The sequence below is a fragment of the Prionailurus bengalensis genome, chromosome B4, assembly GCF_016509475.1.
Source record: "Prionailurus bengalensis isolate Pbe53 chromosome B4, Fcat_Pben_1.1_paternal_pri, whole genome shotgun sequence".
Taxonomy (NCBI): domain Eukaryota; kingdom Metazoa; phylum Chordata; class Mammalia; order Carnivora; family Felidae; genus Prionailurus; species Prionailurus bengalensis.
In genome coordinates, this window is record NC_057358.1 from 34,917,549 (window position 1) to 34,936,884 (window position 19,336).

At 44.0% G+C, this 19,336-nt stretch overlaps 1 protein-coding gene across 2 annotated transcripts in view; it reads left to right on the plus strand.

Moving 5' to 3' along the window:
* Positions 1-16,676, plus strand: part of ADA2 (adenosine deaminase 2) — a 35,445-nt gene extending 18,769 nt beyond the window's left edge. The window contains exons 6-12 of one of the 2 annotated variants that reach the window (XR_006294381.1): positions 1,013-1,103; positions 2,846-2,954; positions 6,027-6,184; positions 6,728-6,930; positions 7,171-7,266; positions 9,613-9,851; positions 15,744-16,676. Coding sequence is in view for 1 of the 2 variants with exons in the window: in XM_043561490.1 (XP_043417425.1) it covers positions 1,013-1,103; positions 2,846-2,954; positions 6,027-6,184; positions 6,728-6,930; positions 7,171-7,266; positions 9,613-9,616 (661 nt within the window). In the remaining variant the exon portion in view is untranslated. Of the gene's footprint in view, positions 1-1,012; positions 1,104-2,845; positions 2,955-6,026; positions 6,185-6,727; positions 6,931-7,170; positions 7,267-9,612; positions 10,144-15,743 lie in introns of those variants that run through there. The other variant, XM_043561490.1, reaches the window with a different exon arrangement.
* Positions 16,677-19,336: the final 2,660 nt, after the last annotated feature.

Here is a 19,336-nt window from a genome sequence, read left to right on the forward strand (position 1 = left end):
GGCTCTGGATGGCAGTCAAACCCCTCCCCGTTCCATTTCCCCTGAATCCCCTTCACCGTTTGTGAGAACAGAGGCCTGCACCTGTGTGCTAGTTGGCCAGGGTGGAGCTTGTGGGCTGGGGCCCCACTGGTTCCCCTCAGAGGCTCTCTGGGGGCCAGTGGCAGGAGGGTGTGAGGGCTGGGTTGCAGGTGGTAAATCCTCCTGTGATCCCTTAGAGGATCTGCAGGAGGGGGAGGCTCTGCAGGAGAGGGAATGGGCAGGCATAGGGAGGGGGCAGGAGAAATGTAGGCCCATAGAACTGAGGAACAAGTGAGCCAGCTGCTGTGCAGAGACCTTTGTCCTGTCACAGAGTTGTGCCAGACTTTTCTTTTGGTGCTTCTGTTGTGCTGCTTGCTTCACCCCTATCCTGGGCTTGAACAGAGAGGGTACAGACAGAAGTAAGACAGTTTGCTTACATGGTTTCTGGAGTGCCCAGGGCCTTGCTGATTCAGCTGGAGGGAGAGGACATACAGTTGCCAGGTCCAGCTGACTCGACAGGGAATTGGGCATTCATACAATTGGGAATTGTAGCATTTCACAGGTGTCCAGTGAACAGAGAGCTGGCCTCTGTACTGCACCCATTCCAGGAGCCTTCGTCTCGGGGATGCAGAGCAAGTTTCGGACAAGACCTCTTTGCTTCATACAAATGTGGACAAATGAAACCTATCCCGTGGGTCTCCTTTCCTCACTTGTTGTTCAGACACCAAAGTTTCCTCTAGAACCAGCCGGACTCCTCAAAAGGGTGGATTTGGGTGAAATATCTCTCAGATGTATCCCCTGGAAGGGATCACAACAGCATGGGCAGGATAGGCTCATGTGCTGAGGGTCTGAGAAGTGGTTACTGAGTAATCTGGACTAGACCAGCCCCAGGCACTGGGGGAGCTGCTCCGGGATATGGGGTCCCCCCGGGGTACATAGGTCCGCCAATGCCAAGTCACATTGTCTCCTATGCTTTTCTCTGTCTCTCCCACAGAGTCAAAAATGTGTCCTTCATCATGAAATCCATCCAAACAGCCATGACGCTCCGAACCATGTTCCCCAGGATGGTGGCAGGGTTTGACCTGGTAACAGACCCTACACAACAAAGCTGTCTGAGAGCAGGGCCCAGCAGGCAGCTCTTTGTGAAGGCCCTGGCAGCATGCACTGAAACCTTCTTCAGAGGCTCAGGCTGTCAACCACAGGCCTGGCCAGGGTTTAGCACTGACCTTGTGTAGGGGCCTGCAGGAGGATGATAGTCACAAGAGAAAGGAGAGCAGACAGGGCCAAAAGCCTGAAAAGGGGAGTTCCAGAATAAGGAAGGAACTCAATGAGGTTGGGTAGTAATGGCGGGCTTATTTTCATTTCCCTGCCCTCCATCCTCTTTCCAGCACATGTGGCCTACCTACACCTGCCTCTTAAAACTATAGCACATAGAGGGTGGTCTGGAAGCAGAGATGGGTCTAGCCCTGGGCAAAACTGTCAAGGATGGGAAAGGTGTCCTCTGTCCCTTCATCCATTTGCTTCCTCAGCTATTTTTGAAGCTGCACGTCCATAGTGGTGTCACTGCCTTGACCACCGCCAACCCCCTGCCCCCTCCCAAATCAAAGCCATAGCCGAGTTCTGATAGCCAGGGCACACTTCCTAGGTGGCAACTCATCAGTCTCATTAAGGAAGCTAAATTAGTTTGAATAAACTGGCTAAAAGGCACTCCTGACTCCCTCTTATAGGGAGGGAGTATATCTGTACATTTTACCTGAAACTGGGCTTAAGCTTTTGCTTTCAGAACATCCAGAGCTCAAAGGAGTGGATTTCAAGGAATCATTTTGTTTGCACTGGGATGCCTTCCTGGGATCTCTGGGGGGTGCTCAAGGATCTAGCCTCTCCAGAAAGGGGCAGAAGTTCCTCCCATCTCACCTTTCCCCTCTGTGTGCAGCCCTGACAAAGGGGGCTGAGAAGAAGAGCCTCTAGTATAGAACTTCCAGAACAGTTCATTCAAGGACTGTAATGGACAAGTTCTAGAGGGAAATTGGGATAGGAAGGGGGGTAGATAGTTGTTCAAAGGAGTCTACTTGCAAGTTCCAACTCCCTTTCAAGCCTGCACTCCATTCCACTACATTGAATACCTGTATTTGGCTTATTATAAAAATGTTCCATTGCCCCCCAACAAATTAAAATAGGCATTCTGAAGGAGGTACCCATTTTATCCTAAGGCACCCTTACTCTTGGCATGCAGCTACAAGCCCTGGGGATATGTGTGGTTTAGTTTGAAAAGCATAGTTTTGTTGTAGTTACAGCTGAGGCACTGAGTCACAGAGGGACCCTGCCAGGAAACTGACATGTCCAAGGACCCACAGGTAATGGGTGACTGAGCTGAGTCTGGAGCCTTCCTGACTCCTGGTCCAGGGCTCTTGTTCTCTTGCACTCTCTCTCCATTTTCTGTGGGTCTGTCAGTATCTCAATGTCTTGTTTTTTCTGTGTCTCTCTGTTGCTCTTGCTTTCTCCCTCACTCTCTGCCCACAGCAAGGAGCTCAGGGCTGAGCACAGGGACTTGGAAAGTGGTGTCAGAACACAAGGTGGAAAGGGGTGGGAGGATACGAGATAGAGCCTCTGACTGACTAAGCGGGGGGAATTATTTAGGGGTAATAATACACTTTCTTTTCTTTTCCAATTTTGCTGCTGGTCATTTTTAAAAGGCTATGTGACAATGGCCTCAAGTAGTAACGTCAGGTTATAAGGAAGAGTATTCACAGGCTATTGAGGGTACCATCAGCAAATTGAGGCATGGACCAAGCAGACAGCTCCATGTCCCCTCCTCTCTGTCCTGCAGGTGGGGCATGAGGACACTGGCCACTCCTTGTATGACTACAGGGAGGCTTTGATGATTCCCACCTTGCATGGCGTTAAACTGCCTTACTTTTTCCATGCTGGAGAGACAGGTGAGCCATGTGGAGACGAGCAGGACAGAGATGGGATGGATAGGAAAGCTCCTTATCATCACTCAAGAGAACTGATGGGATTCTGGGGCAGTATTGGTATTGTTGATAGTCATTTTATGGCACTTGTCCATTTCATATGGAGAAATATGTATTCCCCCTGGAGAAGGAATAACAATGATAATATAACAGTATCTGGCATTTTACATATATTATTTCTAATTCTCACCCCAGTCCTGCCAGGAAGGTGTTTTTATCCCAATATTATTTATTTTTTATATTTTAAACTGTACTTTATTTATTTTATTTTTTATTTTTTAAATGTTTTATTTATTTATTTTGAGAGAGAGAGAGAGTGTGTGTGGGTGAGCAGGGAAGGGACAGAGAGAGGGATAGAGAGAGAATCCCACACAGGCTCCACACTGTCAGCACAGAGCCCAATGCTGGGCTCAAACCCACGAACTGTGAGATCATGACCTGAACTGAAACCAAGAGTTGGACACTTAACCAACTAACCAATCTCTATCCCCATTTTATAGATGAAGAGCCCAAGGCTCCAAACATAGAGTACTTGGCCCAAGGGTAAAGAGCTAGTCATTGGTGGAATTTGATTTTGAATTCTTTCTGATGATCTCCATTTTATAATCAAGTTGTGCTTAAGAGGTTAATTCACCTGTCCAAAGTCACACAAGGGTAAGTGGCAGAAAAGGGACTACAACGAGGCAACTAGGAGGCTCTGTCCACACTCATCAGTGCTGAAGAGGAGACCCCACCCAGCCCAGACAGCTTGACTAGTATTGTTTATGAAATGCCATTAGCCCAGCCATGCCTTTGCTCCCTAAAGCTCACTCCACAGGTTCATAGGTCGTCTCTCAGAGCTTCCCATATTCCAGTCCTTAAAATATGTAAGTCCTAAGCAAAAGGAGTCCCAGATCATGGCTGCAATTTCAGGTTAAAATGAAGATTTGGGGGGCTTAGATCAGGAGGAAATCTTGCTGCTACACCCCACCTGGTGTCCCTGAGTACTGTAAGCACCTGTCACCCTTAGAAGACCAAGGAGATAAGTGGAGAGCAGTGTGGGGGCTTGGATTTCACAACCAGGCTTAAACCTTGGTTTATCACACCATCTCTCAGAGGAAGGGTATGTGTGCCTTACTCTCTTATTTCCTGACATTTCAATCAATTTAGACCCAATTTAGATCAAAACTGTTCTAGGAAATTTGAAGAATTGTTTGTGGGGGATGGGGCAAGGGAGTAGGGGGATGTTAACCTTGAAGAGCTTGTGGTCTAGTTGGGAAAATCATACTTACCTGTGTGAAATCATTTCAACAGTATGAAACACTGTAATAGGATCTAACCAAATTCCAAGACGAATGGCCCTAGGAGAGGATTTTGCCAGGAGCTGGGTATTTGATACCTGAGAATAATGTTCTTATTTTTATTTATTTTATTTTTTTAAGTTTATTTATTATTTTGAGAGAGAGAGACAGAATGTACATGTGAGGAGGGAAGGGGCAGAGAGAGAGAGAGAGAGAGAGAGAGAGAAGGAGAGGGAGAATCCCAAGCAGGCTCTGTGCTGTCAGCACAGAACCTACCAACCGTGAGATCATGACCTGAGCCAAAATCAAGAATTGGATGCTTAACTGACTGAGCCACCCAGGTGTCCCTAATGTTCTTATTTTTTAAAAGGAAGAAATCTTTGAAAAAAAGTTCTAGATAGGAAACCAGTGAAAATCCACCTAAAACACATGCCCTAAAAAGTAATGGGAATTCTTGGACTTTATTCCTAACAGAACAGTGGAGTTTTCATATTTTATATGTGGGTCAGTTAGGATGCTTTTGGCTGCCAGGAGTGGAATACACACATTCAATAGGTTTTACAACAAGGTCATCTGTTATTTCACATAATAAGCAACCTCTGCTGTTTTCATCAAGTTCAGGGTTTACCTTGGTTGTCCATGAAGTCACATTCAGGTTAGACAAGATGTTTCCTCTAGGGTATCTTCTTTTATCAGGGAGGAAGCCCAAGATCTCCCCACCAATAACCTTCCAGGTCAGCATTAAGACTATCCTAGTTGCAAGGGAAGCTGGGAGAGTCAGGACCTGTCATTTTCACCCTCCAAAGAAAGCCCTGCTAGAAAGGAATGTACAATGGGGATGGCTGGTAAGTAGGCAGCCAATGCTATCTGCCACTACTTTGTCAGTACTGGTCATTGTGATCTGGCAATTGTCTTGCAATTGATATTGTTATAGATATAAATTAAATAAGTACATACAAGTAACTATAGGGGCACCTGGGTGACTCAGTGGGTTAAGCGTCCAACTCTTGGTTTTGGCTCAGGTCATGATCTCATGGAGCCTGCTTGGGATTCTCTCTTTCCCCTTCTCTCTGCCCCTCCCCCCCCCTCAAAATAAATAAACTTAAAATTTGTTTTTAATTATATTGAAAGAGTTTGCAACACATTGTTGTAAAAAATCAGGAACAAAATTCCCAGAAAATAGCTCTGGAAACAAATAAAAAATGGAAAGAAAGAATATAGGCTGTGGATTCAGATAGACCAAGGTTTAAAACTGAATCTTGGGGCGCCTGGGTGGCGCAGTCGATTAAGTGTCCGACTTCAGCCAGGTCACGATCTCGCGGTCCGTGAGTTCGAGCCCCGTGTCAGTCTCTGGGCTGATGGCTCAGAGCCTGGAGCCTGTTTCCGATTCTGTGTCTCCCTCTCTCTCTGCCCCTCCCCCGTTCATGCTCTGTCTCTCTCTGTCCTAAAAATAAATAAATGTTGAAAAAAAAAATTAAAAAAAACAGAGTCTTGCTACTTGAGTATGCTCCTTCAATTTACAAAGCCTATGTAAGTTTCAACTTCCTCATCTGTTACATACATACATAAAATAAAGGTTTGCCATACCTCCTCTCTTTTACCTCTCTTTAGCATTGTTATACGAAACTGTGTGTGTGTGTGTGTGTGTGTGTGTGTGTGTGAACGTTCTTTTACTTGCTTGGGGATCTGAAGCCTTTATCTGAGGATAGTCTATGGGCCAGATCCATCTGACTGGAGACTTCCCCTTTATCCACAGACTGGCAGGGTACTTCCATAGATAGAAACCTTCTGGTTGCTCTAATACTGAACTCTACCAGGATTGGCCATGGATTTGCTTTGACCAAACACCCAGCAGTCTGGGCTGACTCCTGGAAGAAGGACATCCCCATAGAAGTCTGTCCCATCTCCAACCAGGTATGCATGATCCATGGCACCAACCCAATACAATCTTTCTTTCCAACCTCAACCTCTGTTCTGATTCCCAAACTTTCCTGTATGATTTCTAGCTCCTGAACTCACTTGTTTTCTATATTCCTCTGCTGTCTCTCTCCCCTTAATAAGTTATTTAGGAATGGCCCTTTGCCTAATCCATTCATAATGGCAGCAGTTGAGGCAACTGAGGCAGCAGTTGAGGGTCCCCAGTGGGGTGGAATTTGGGGCAAGGCTAAAAACAAAGCTAAAGGGACATTGAGGAAGGCCAGTGAAGTAGGAGGGGCCATAGAATACTTTTGCTTTCACAGCTGCTTGGGGTTCTTTGTGCACCTGCCTCTCCTGCTGTGTTCCAGAGAGCTGCCTGAGCCAGACCAAGAGAGAGACCAAATGTTTGTGAAGGTGAAGAATCTTGGAGAAAATTGGGAAGAGTATGAGGACTGGCTCTATTCCTTGTATTGTACCCAGAAGTCATCCCAATGTTTTTGGGTCAGAGTTTGTCTTTCTTCTTTGCTTCCTGTTGGGCAGGTTCTGAAACTGGTGTCTGACTTGAGAAACCATCCTGCTGCTGTTCTGATGGCCACTGGGTACCCCATGGTGATCAGTTCTGATGACCCGGCAGTCTTTGGTGCCAAAGGCTTGTCCTATGATTTCTATGAGGCCTTCATGGGTATTGGGGGAATGGCAGCTGATCTGAGGACACTCAAACAACTGGCCATGAACTCTATCAGGTGAGGGTCCTGTGTACTTCCCAGATCCCCAACTCCCTCTTCCACCTCACAACTTGTGTTTATCTCTAGTAGAGGTTTATGGCAGAAGCTTAGAAGGTTTCTTTGGGTTTTCTCCACAACACCTCTGTTTTGTTATTGCTCTCGGACTGGGGAGAAATGTGTTCTGCAAGCATCTGAGATCCCCTCATCTGTTTCCCAACCCTTTCTCCTGGGGCTGACCTAAGTGCCTTTTCTCCGCAGATTCAGCACCTTGATGGATATTGATAAAAAAGCTGCCATGAAAACCTGGGAGGAGAGATGGAATAAGTTTGTAGCTGACCTGGCCGGGAGGCCAAAGTGAGAAGACAGTCACTTATTACCCTATTCCTCTGCTTCCCTCTGTAAGCTGTTTTCACCTTCTGTCAATCATTCTTGAACCCACACCAGTATAGTTTCTACCTCCATTCCTTTATCAAAATTGACATCATGAAGGTCATCAATGGCCTCGACACTGATTATCCTTTCAGGAACACTTAAACATTCTACCAGACTCATCGTTTTGAAATATTCTTTTCTCTCAACCCCAATGACACCAACGCTCTTGGTTTCCTCCTTTCTCTCTGGCCATTGCTTCTAGGGTCCCTTTGCCAGTTGCTCTTCTCTATCAGATTTCTGTGTCGGATTTCCTCAGGACTTAGTTTTGCCTCTCTTCTATTCATGCCTCTGCTTCTTCTCCTCTTTGTTTTCTCTTACTCTATAGTGTTTTCCTTGTAGTCTCATTCATTCCTTTGCTTTTAAATACTATTTATTTGCCGATGATCCCCAAATTTATTTATTTACTTGGATCCTTCACAAGAATCTCAGAAACCTACTATGTGCAATTCTCAATCTCTCCCTTTTAACCTTTTCCTGGTCTTTCCCATCTTGGCAAATGTCATCTCCATCCATTCTACCCAGGTGTTGAGAGCAGAAATTTTCAGTGAAATTGTTGATACTGCTCTCTCCCCTGTTCCCTGCATCAAAATGTATCTTGAATCCTCCATGCCTCTCTACCTGTGTTGCTATTGGCTGAGTTCAAACCACTATCATTTCTTGTCTAACGGTCTCTTAATTGAGCTCTCTTTCTTCTCTTTGACTTCATTTCATTTTTCACAGAGCAATGGCTTTTTAAAAATTAAATTAAATCAGGTTACACTGCTTACAACTCAGTGCTTTTAGAAAAATCCAAATGTTTCAACAGGGCATGTGGCATCCTGTTTAACCTGGATTCCTTTCAGCATCATCCTACCCCAGTCTCCCCCAGTGTACCAGACGTTGGCCTCACTGGTCCTTTGTTCCTCAAATATCCCAAACCCTATGCTGCATCAGAGTCTTTTCTCATTCTTTCTGACTGGGATATTCTTTCTTTCCACTTTTGTCTGATTCCTGTTCACCCTTAAGGTTTCACATTTCATGTCATTGTCTCAGAAATGTTTCCTAGACCCCTAACCTATTAATATCTCTCATGGCACCTTGCTTTTTTCCTTCATGACTCTTAGCATAATTTGTAATTATATATTTATTTCTGTGTTGATAGTCTCCCTCCCACCAGACTGTAAGCTCCATGTGAGCAGGAGCTAATGATTGTTTCATGTACATTGTGAACACAGAGCCTAGCTCCATGCCCCAAACCTAGTTAGTATTCAATAAAAGATGTGTTGAATGACTGGATATAACTGTATGCATTGAGCCAGTTGCTGAAGCAGGAGGGAACAGAGCAGAGTCTCCCCAAAGAAAAGACCTCATGTGATCAAATTCTGGCTCATAGCCTAGTCTTCAGGAGAAGGAAGGCATGAAGCCATCCCTGTCTTCACTTGACTAAAGGATGTGAAGAAGGATCAAAAAATTCCTTAAAAGTCACAGATGGATTCAAATATCTTCTTATCCATCAGCCATCACCTGATCTGAGTTCATAGGCAGCAGCCAACCATCCCTCCATTAGTAGTTTATCACTCTTTGGTTCATGACACTGGGAAAAGTCTTGTTGATTAGGGGTCCTCAACCACAGACTGGTACCCAGATGGAACAAGATGACCTTTAAGATCCTGTCTAATTCTGACAGTCTTTGATTTATTGCCTTAACCAATCCCAGTAGATAGCACATAGGTCCCAGCTCAACTGACTCACATTTAATAAATGGTGAAAATGGGAACTTAGCTGAATGGGCTTTTGTAGCAAGTTGCCATGACAACAGGGGTCTCCCAGGAGCATAAGGTCTCTGGCCTAGACTTGGTGTGATCACTGATTTGGCAAATTAAACCAGCTACAAGTCTTGTCTTCATGCTTGGTTCAATAGGCTGAGTCCTAGCAAAGAACTAGAAACATCAACAGAACCAGACCCTGAGTTATGAAAATGTGGGAAATAGGTTGTAGCCCCCCTGGAACTGAGTAATATTTCTTCTAAGGGTAGTTAAATCTGATTTCACGTATTCCTCCTGTAGGACTTCCCAGAAGGTACACTGACATATGTTTTTTGGAAAAACTTGCATATTAATTGAATTTTTGTAAATGAAATCATGCTGTACCTGGGGCTTACTATTTATTTAAAGGAAATCTGAAGTAAAGTCTTCTGTTAATGAAACGTATTTTTGTAATTTGAATTCATGTAGTCTATATTTATTTATTTCTTAGAGTGAGGTTAAATCCTTTTTTCTTCTTTGCCAGGTGAATTGTCTGGGCTGGAAAAACCTAATGTCCAGGGCACCAAGAGTCCCTGACTTGCCAAGCTTATTGTACAAGTCCCCATCATCTGGCTTATGATGAATGCCTTGGTCCAGCCCCCTCCTCCTGGGTCCTGGAGCTTTTTGTCAGTTGGCACAGCTCCCAGGAAGGGCAGGGAGACTTCTGGAAATTCAAACTGAGGGAATGTTGTTGGAGATGTGAATCATCTTATTTCCCAACAGGTGAGAATTTGGGATCCAGACTCAGAGAAAACCCTGGAGCATTTTTCTTATTATCTTGAAATAATGTGAAACCTTCAGAAAAGTTGTAAGAATAGTACAAAGAACTCTAACATACTCTGTCTAGGTTTCCCAATTATTGACATTTGATAACATTTGCTGTATCATTCTCTCTATGTATCTGTATCTCTTTCAATGTCTGCATGATAGATCCTATTTTTTCTAACCAATTGAGACTTAAGATGCAGACAGTATGGCCCATTACTTATAAACACTCCAGTCTACATTTGCTGAAGACAGTGTCATTCTCCTATGTAACCACAGTTTAACCATCCAAAGCAGGATATTAACATTGATAAGATACTACCATCTCTCCCTGGCCCTTCCAGGCATGTTTCTTCTCTCTGCCCAGAACCTGACCCAGGATCACATGTTACATTTAGTTATCTCTTGTCTTTTTCAGTCTGGAACAGTTCTTCAGTATTTCCTTGTCTTTTGTGATGTTGACATTTTAAAAAAAGTTTTTATTTATTTATTTTGAAAGAGAAAGAGAGAGAGAGAGAGAGAGAGAGAGAGCTTGTGCATGCGTGCAGGAGCAGAGGAGGGGCAGAGAGAGTGAGAATTCCTTGCTGTCAACAGAGAGCCCACCTCAGAGCTTAATCCCACAAACCAGGAGATCATGACTGGAGCTGAAATTAAGAGCCAGATGCTCAACTGACTAAGCCACACACTCAGGCACCTTGTGACCTTGATTTGAAGAGTACAGACTGGTTACTTTGTAGTGTCTCTCATTTCAGGCCTATGTAATGTTTCCTTGTGAAGAGATTCCAGTTACACATTCTTATGAGGAATACCTCAGAAGTATCTTTGTCCTTCTCAGTGCATCATATCAGGGGACACATGGATTGTGTCCCCTGGAGGTGGTCTGCACCAGCAAGCAACAGCCAATTGTTAAAATTTCAGCCTGTTGTGAAACCAATGGTGGTCTGAAATTGGTCATGATGGGAGTTTTTGTAATATGTATAAATATATTTTAAAGTAAGTTCCAGGCCCAACGTGGAGCTCAAACTCATGATACTGAGGTTAAGAGTCAGCCAGGCAGCTGGGTCATTGGAGGAATTTTTACATTACAGAAATCAGCAAATACAAATCAGTGCGCATCCAGCCCCCCCAGCCAGTAGTTAAACATTTATCTGTATACCGAGGCATACAATGTCAATCTGTCCCATTATGATGATGTTCACTTTAATCACTTTGTTAAGGAAATGTCTGCCAGGATTTGACACTGTAAAACTTTCTACTTTGTGATTAATAAATATTTACTGAGGAAACACTTTAACTCTATGTAAACATCTTATTCCTCATCAAATCTTTAACCCATTAGTTTTTGCAGTCACTGAAGATTATCATCTGAATCTTCTACTCCAATCATCACTGTTCCACTTAATTATTGCTGTGTAACAAATTATTTCGAAACTTAATGGCTTAAGAAATAATATAAATTTGTTAGCTCCTACAGGTTTTGTGGGTCAGGGATTTGGAAAGGGACCAGCTAAGCAGTTCTAGTTTCGGGGTCTCTCATGAGGTTGCAGTCAAAATGGTAGTGGAGCTGGAGCAGCTGGGGGCTGGCCAGACATCTTGTTTCTATACAATCTCAGGGCTCAGCCATGGAGTGTCCACATCAGCCAGTGTGGGTGGCTCATGTGTGTGAGGAGGCCAAAGGCTTCAAGAGTAAGTGTTCATGTAGTAAAAGAGAAATGCTATTGTCTTTTCTTTTTTCTCTTTTTAAAATTTTTTTTAATGTTTATTCATTTTTTGAGAGAGAGAGAGAGAGAGAGAGACAGAGCACAAGTGGGGGAGGGGTAGAGGGAGAGGGAGACAGAATCTGAAGCAGGCTCCAGGCTCTGAGCTGTCAGCATACAGCCTGATGCAGGGCTTGAACCCACGAATTGCGAGATCATGACCTGAACCGAAGTCAGACACTTATCCAACTGAGCCACCCAGGCACCCCTGTTATTGTCTTTTCTTTCTTTCTTTTTTAAAAAAAAATTTTTTTTAAGGTTTATTCATTTCTCAGAGACAGAGTGTGAGTGGGGGAGGGGCAGAGAGAAAGAGAGGGAGACACATAATCTGAAACAGGCTTCAGTCTCTGAGCTGTCATCACAGAGCCCAATGCGAGGCTTGAACTCATGGACAGTGAGATCTTGACCTGAGCCGAAGTCGGACGCTTAACCAACTGAGCCACCCAGGCACCCCTCTATTGTCTTTTCTAATATGACCTTGGAAGTTACATGGTATCACTTCTGCCATCCTTGATTGGTGATATCTCTCCAGTCTAAGCCTTCCCAGTTTCAAGAGGAGGGGACAGAGACCCCACTCTTTGACAGAAGACTATCAAAGTCACAATGTAAAAAGAACATGTAGGATTAGAGATACTGTTAGAAAATATTTTAGAAAATACAATCACCAAATATTGACTTCTTCCATATTTATTAGTTGCCATTCTACTATAAGGAAGAACTTCCTCTATCTATCTATCTCTATCTATCTATCTATCTATCTATCGATCTATCTATCTATCACTAGGATTCATGGATCCTTATTCTATTCAGTGGACCATAATCTAACACTATCATCATTTCTTTTAAGATGCTTACACTGTTCCAGGGTTGACCTTGGGAAGGAACTCTGTTAAGCTGGCTCCTGTGACTCTAATAAATTCTTATGATTTTTTTTTTAGAATTTCCTTACTTTTTGATACAATTAAGTATTTTAGGTTCATTTTGCACTTTCCTTGTCTCGTGCTGGATATGAGCTCTTCTCCAAACAACTATGATTCCTTTTAGTAGAGAATACTTAGAAGCCTTGATTTGAGCATTAGATGTGCTCATTGTTACTGGTGCATGTGTGTATGCACACATAAATATGATTCATATATATGCATACATAACTATAATTTATATTATGACAAAGAAAATCACACTCCCAAAATGGTGTCACTTAGGCCAAGTCACCATATTGGGGCTTAATACCTAACTTCACTGCAGTTTCAACTTGTGCCAGAAATAGAAGTCTTAACTGGTCAGTCAGGAATTTTCTGATCAGCACCAATGAGATAATCTGCTACATGGGCCCTCTCCATCCCTCAAAGATGAGGTAATCTACCTAATAACAGCCCCTGCCCTTCACCCTAAGGGAAGGTGACCTTGCCTGGAACAGTCTTCACTTTTGTTAATAACTTCTTGCCCCACTGTCTTTCTTATAAAAACCTTCCATTTTGTACAGCTCCTCAGAGGTCCCCTCTACTGCTAGATGGGAGGCTGCCTGATCCTGTGAATTGCTTAATAAAGCCAATTAGATCTTCACATTTACTCAGTTGAATTTTTTTTCATTAACTGTATATATTAAAACTCACATGCGTAGAGGCACCTGGGTGGATCAGTAGGTAGCATCTGACTCTTGATTTCAGATTAGGTCATGATCCCAGAGTCATGGGATTGGGCCCCCCATCAGGTTCCATGCTCAGCACAGAGCCTGTTTAAGATTCTCTCTCTCTCTTTCTCTCTCTCCCTCTGCCCCTCTCCCCCACTCATACTCTCTTCCTCTCAAATAAAACACACACACACACACATATTTATACATATACATTTATATCTATTTCCAAATTTATCTGTGTGCATTTAAACACCCTGAATTTGCAGGGTGCCTCGGTGGCTCAGTTGGTGGAAGCATGTGACTCAATCTCGGGGTTGTGCATTCCAGCCCTATGTTGGGTCTAGAGTTTACTTTAAAAAAAAAACACAGACAAACCATGAACATGTACCTATACCTCCAATTCCATTCAATACCATGAGTTTATTCTGGCCTCAGCCCTTCCCATGTCTAACTCTGTTCCCCAACAGTGAGAAATCTGGTTCCCCCATCCTCAATGTGTCTTTATAGTTACTGATTCCCTGTCTGTGTTGTCTATCTTTACCCCCCACTGCCACCTCATCTGCAGCTGGCTCTGCTGATACCTCTGGTCCCAGATGCCTCAAGGAAAGGGAGGGGAAGCTATACACAATAGGGAAGGGAAGGAAAGAGAAAAAGATTTGGAAGGAGACAAACACAGGGACATTTTAGAGCATGAAGAGATCATTAAGTGATCATTAAATGAACGGATTCACTGTGGTGTTACTGAAGCTCTCCTTTCAGGGGCTTGCACTTCGTGGATCTTTTCTAAGAGAAATTGTGTATTAGTGATTCAAAATTCTTTGTCTTGGGGGGCGTCTGGGTGGCTCAGTCAGTTAAGCATTTGATTTTGGCTCAGGTCATGATTTCATGGTTGGTGAGTTCGAGCCCCACATCAGACTCTGTGCTGACAGCTGGGACCTGGAGCCTGCTTCAGATTCTGTCTCTCTCTCTCTCTCTGCCCCTCCCCCACTTATGCTCTGTCTCTCTCTCTCAAAAATAAATAAACATTTAAAAAATAATAATAAGATTCTTTTTTTTTAAGAAGGTCCTTCAAATATGTATAAGCCCCAGGGTCCCACAAAATCTGGATCTGGGGTCTTTCTCTAGGTCAGCTCTTCATTTGGAATAAGGAAAACAAGGGAAGGTATGTTGAGTTGAAAAGACTTGCAAAACTGAGAAAAACATTATAGGCTCTCAGCCTAGAAGGGATCCTGAAAGTTATCTAAACCATCACCCCTTGTGGAAGAGCTGCCCCAAATAATCAGGAATAATCAGGCCTGCTTAATTTTTAAAGCTCACCAGAATAGGATTCTGTAACCTGCCCCAGTCACCCAGTCTAGAATCCCAGAATGTCCCTTTTCCCAAGGTCAGGAGTTTGAGTGACTGATGTGATCCTTGCCTCTCACAAGAATTGATCACTAGAGGATTGGATATATATAACTGCATCTATAGACCAGCATTAAGTTAGCATGCTAGATTATAAATATTATTTTCACATACATAACATATGTTACTTTGCATAGCTGTTATTCAAAAAATAACTTAACTTTCTTGGTCTTTTCATCTCTGTCCAGGAAGGGTGTAAATAGAGGTGTGGGAGCTGCTGGCTGTCTGGGAGCAAGGTGGGGACCGGGAGAAATTTTGAACTGGCTTTGCCAGAGAAATATCCATAACACTCAATGCTCACAGGTATTACTGTCTCCAGGGCAGAGCTGCTGAGTCTCATTTTGTCCCAGCTTGTAGCCAAGAACCTTTTCCTCCTCTACCTTCAGGGTGTCCTGGATCTAATCTTCCAAAGGGAACTTGCCTGGGGACTGTCCTTAAACCACATGTTAGGGGGATGAGATCTGTCTTGGTCCAGCCAGACCTTCCTGGGGCTAAGCCCCTTCTGGGGTGGGAAAGGGTAGGAAGACTGGAATTTTTAGATTCATAGAATATCAGAGCTGGGAGAGGCCTAAAGATCATCTTATCTAACTCTTTGTGTTACAGAGGCCTCAATTAAGGCTCAAGGAGGGTAAACAGCTCCCTCAAGGTCACAGGGTAGGTGACAGCAGGTTTCCAGAGTCTTAGGTCTGGGCTCATACAACATAGGGCTGTTCTCTTCTTGTCTGAAGCACCTGTCAGTAACAGGTTTCCATAAACTCCTGGTGAGCCTAGGTCAGTTCTCTGGTTCAGACGGTGGAGTTTGGGCAGCCTCAGCCCCTTAACCCACCCTCAGACAACCCCTCCACCCGTACCCTTGCTTAATGAGGACAGAACCATTAGACCTACTGGGAGCAGCGATTTTCCTCCTGGGACAGGCTAACCCCTCCTGTGACCCCTGGCTCTCCTTTGGCGGAGTTCCAGTCCCGGAAACTGGCTTAGTTTCCTGTCCCCCACCAGCAGAAATGGATTGATTCTTGGAGCTCAGGGCCTCCGCCTAAGGGCCTTCTCTTTGTCTAGGGTCTCCAGGCAGAACGCAGGTCCAGAGAATCTCCACCAGCCCCCACCTCCACCGCTCCCCAGCTTGCAGACAGCTGTGGCCCTCGGAGACCCTCGTGACTGCCATTTAGTGGGAAATGGCCCGAGACAGAAGCATGTGGAAAGCAAATGGCGATTAGTGTGAGACTGAGGATAGCAGGAAAGACCTTTCCCGGCGGGAGCCTCGTCCCGTCACCTGTGGCTGGCGGCGGGGGGACTGCGGCATGCTGCTGACCCCTGGTGGCCACTTGCGGTACCACAAATGCCTCCAAGATCTACGAGCACCGTTTGGTTCCCTTATCCTCTGCTGTCGCCTCCTGTCACTGCTGGGAGTAACCATATAATAAGTTACAGTAATAATACTTTCTGATTGTAAAACATGCTTATGGTAGCAAATTTGTAAACTTTAAAAAGTATAGATGAAACAAAAATCACCCATACTTCCACTACTGTTACTATTTTGGTCCATTTCCTACCCACAGTAAATAGTCCTCAGGATCTCATTCCAGCACCATCTCCCCGCCCTACCCCCCTCCCTGCTTCTGCCTTATTACCTGCCACTACCTCACTCATATGCTTTGCTTTTGCTGCCTCAGCTCCCCTCCCAGGTAGAAAGGCCTGTTCTTGACTTTGGGACGTCCTACTCTGTTGCTCTGTACAAATTTAGAGTACATAGTACAAGATGAGGGAATAGTGCCATAATAATTTTTAAATTTTATTATATTTAAAATAAAAAATTTTGAATACGTATGCAATATCATTTCAAAATTTTAAAAAATGTGAAAAGGATAGATTGGAAAGTCTTAAGCCTGTCCCAACTTCACCCCATCCTCCTTCCCACCACACCCATTTTTCCCACCATACGTATTAGTTTCTCATGCTTCTTTATGCAAAATAAACAAATGCAAATATGAATATTCTGTTTCCTCTTTTCTGATACAAAAGGCAGCATATTATGCACACTGTTCTCGGCTTTGCTCTTTGTATTTAACAATATGCCCTGGGGATTTTTCCATTTTGGGTCAGGGAATACTTCCTTTTTCTAACTCAGTGTTTCATTGTGGGAACATGCCATAGTTCAATTAACAAAGCCCCTACAAGTTGCATCTGGATTGCTTTCAAATATCTCTTATTATAAATACTGCTGCAATAGAATAAGTACCTACTTTGTTCAGTGAATGAAGAAAAGGCCAAGTAACAAGAGCCTTGTGAGCATTTCCCTGGGTTCATAGACTTGTGTCTCCCCCCGCCCCCCCCCCCCCCCCCCCCACCCCACTGCCATTCTTTCATGACAGCAGCTCAGGTGAGGCCTAGAGAAGGTGCTAAATCATCATCCCTGCACTGGTTGGTGGGAAGCAGGGTCTTGGTTTATAGGTCATAGGCCTGGGCCAGGCAGGTTAGAAGTAGAAATGGAACAAAGAAAAATATGCAAATGAGATTTTTAAGGAAAAATGAGGCATCAGTTTTCTTTTCTTTTTTTTAAGTTTATTTATTTATTTTGAGAGAGACAGAATGCAAGCAAGTGAGAGGCAGAGAGAGAAACCTAAGCAGGTTCTGTGCTGTCAGCACAGAGCCCGGCATGGGGCTAGAACCCTGAAACCATGAGATCATGACCTGAGCTGAAATCAAGAGTCAGATGCTCAACCGACTGAGCCACCAGGCACCCTTCAGTTTTCTTTTCTATCAGACACAATTTTCTGTAGTACATACGGGGCTCTTGCATCACTGTCTGCTCTGGAAAGGGGTGGAAGGCCAAGGGATCAATGCCTTAGTTGGTGAGCTCTGGTAAAGGCTTATTTATTTATTTATTTAGAGAGAAAGCACAGGTGGGGGAGGGGCAAAGAGAAAGGAGACAATGAGAATCCCAGGCAGGTGCTACGCCTGACTCGGGTGCAAGATCATTATGTGAGCCGAAGTTGGATGCTTAACCGACTGAGCCATCTAGGTACCCGGAAAAGGCCTTTTCCCGAACCTCCTCCTTCACTTGCTTCAACCATGTCCTGATGCTTGGAGCTCATCTAAGTTCCCAGACGTCTTTCAGAAAAGCCCTGCTCTTCTTTAGCCCTGAATAACTCATCTAAGGCCAAGTGCAACAAAGGAGAATAGGGGTGCCCGGGTAGCTCAGTCGGTTGAGCGTCTGACTTCAGCTCAAGTCATGATCTCGCAGTTTGTGGGTTTGAGCCCCACATTGGGCTCTGTGCTGACAGCTCAGAGCCTGGACCCTGTTTCAGATTCTGTGTCTCCCTCTGTCTGCCCCTTCCCCACTCATGCTCTGTCTCTCTCTGTGTCTCAAAAGTGAATAAATGTTTAAAAAAAAAAAAAGCAGAATAGAGTGATGGAGAACAGAACCTCTTCCCAAAGAGGGAAGTGGACTGGGCTGTGCACTCTGCTCTGGATTGATTCCCATCTAGGTGATTGCGCAGACCTGCCTGGACATAGGAGTCATTTGAAAAGACCAATACAGGAGAGAGAACAGAGTGCTGGGCCTGGAGGTCTGAGCTCTAGCTCATGTGAGTGTGTGTGTGCATTGACCCTTGTCAAACCTGCTCACGGCCTCTAAAGTCAAAGAGCTCATTTTTGTCACTACAGGTGCTGGGCTGAGTGTTTTCTTTATTTTTTTTTTTTTAAATTATTGTCAAGTTAGCTAACATACAGTGTAGTCTACGTTTCAGGAATATATTCTCGTGATTCATCACTTACATACAACACCCAGTGGTTATCCCAACAAGTGCCCTCCTCTATCCCATCACCCATTTCCCCCACCCCCATCAACCCTCAGTTTGTTCTCTGTATTTAAGAGTCTCTTATGGCTTGCCTCCCTCTCTATACCTTATTTTCCCTTCCCTCTCCCCATTGTCTTTCTGTTAAGTTTCTCAAATTCCACATATGAGTGAAATCTTATGATATCTGTCTTTCTCTGACTGACTTATTTTGCTTAGGATAATACCCTTCAGTTCCATCCAGGTTGCTGCAAATGGCGAGATTTCATTCTTTTTCATCACTGACTAGTATTTCATTGTGTATATATACCACATCTTCTTTATCCATTCATCATTCGATGGACATTTGGGCTATTTCCATTCTTTGGCTATTGTTGATAGCACTGCTATAAACACTGGGGTACATGTGCCCCTATGAATCAACACTCCTGTATTATTTGGATAAATTCCTAGTAGTGCTATTGCTGAGTTGTAGGGTAGCTTTATTTTTAGCTTTTTGAGGAATCTCCACACTGTTTTCCAGAGCAGTTGCACCAGTTTGCATTTCCACCAACAGTGCAAGAGGGTTCCCATTTCTCCACATCCTTGCCAGCATCTGTTGTTTCCTGAGTTGTTAATTTTAGCCACTCTGACCAGCATGAGGTGGTATCTCATTGTGGTTTTGATTTGTATTTCCCTGATGATGAGTGATGTTGAGCATCTTTTCATGTGTCTGTTGGCCATCTGGATGTCTTCTTTGGATAAGTGTCTATTCATGTCTTCTGCCCATTTCTTCACTTGATTGTTTTTTGGGGTGTTGAGTTTAGTAAGTTCTTTATAGATTTTTGATACTAACCCTTTATGTTATATGCCATT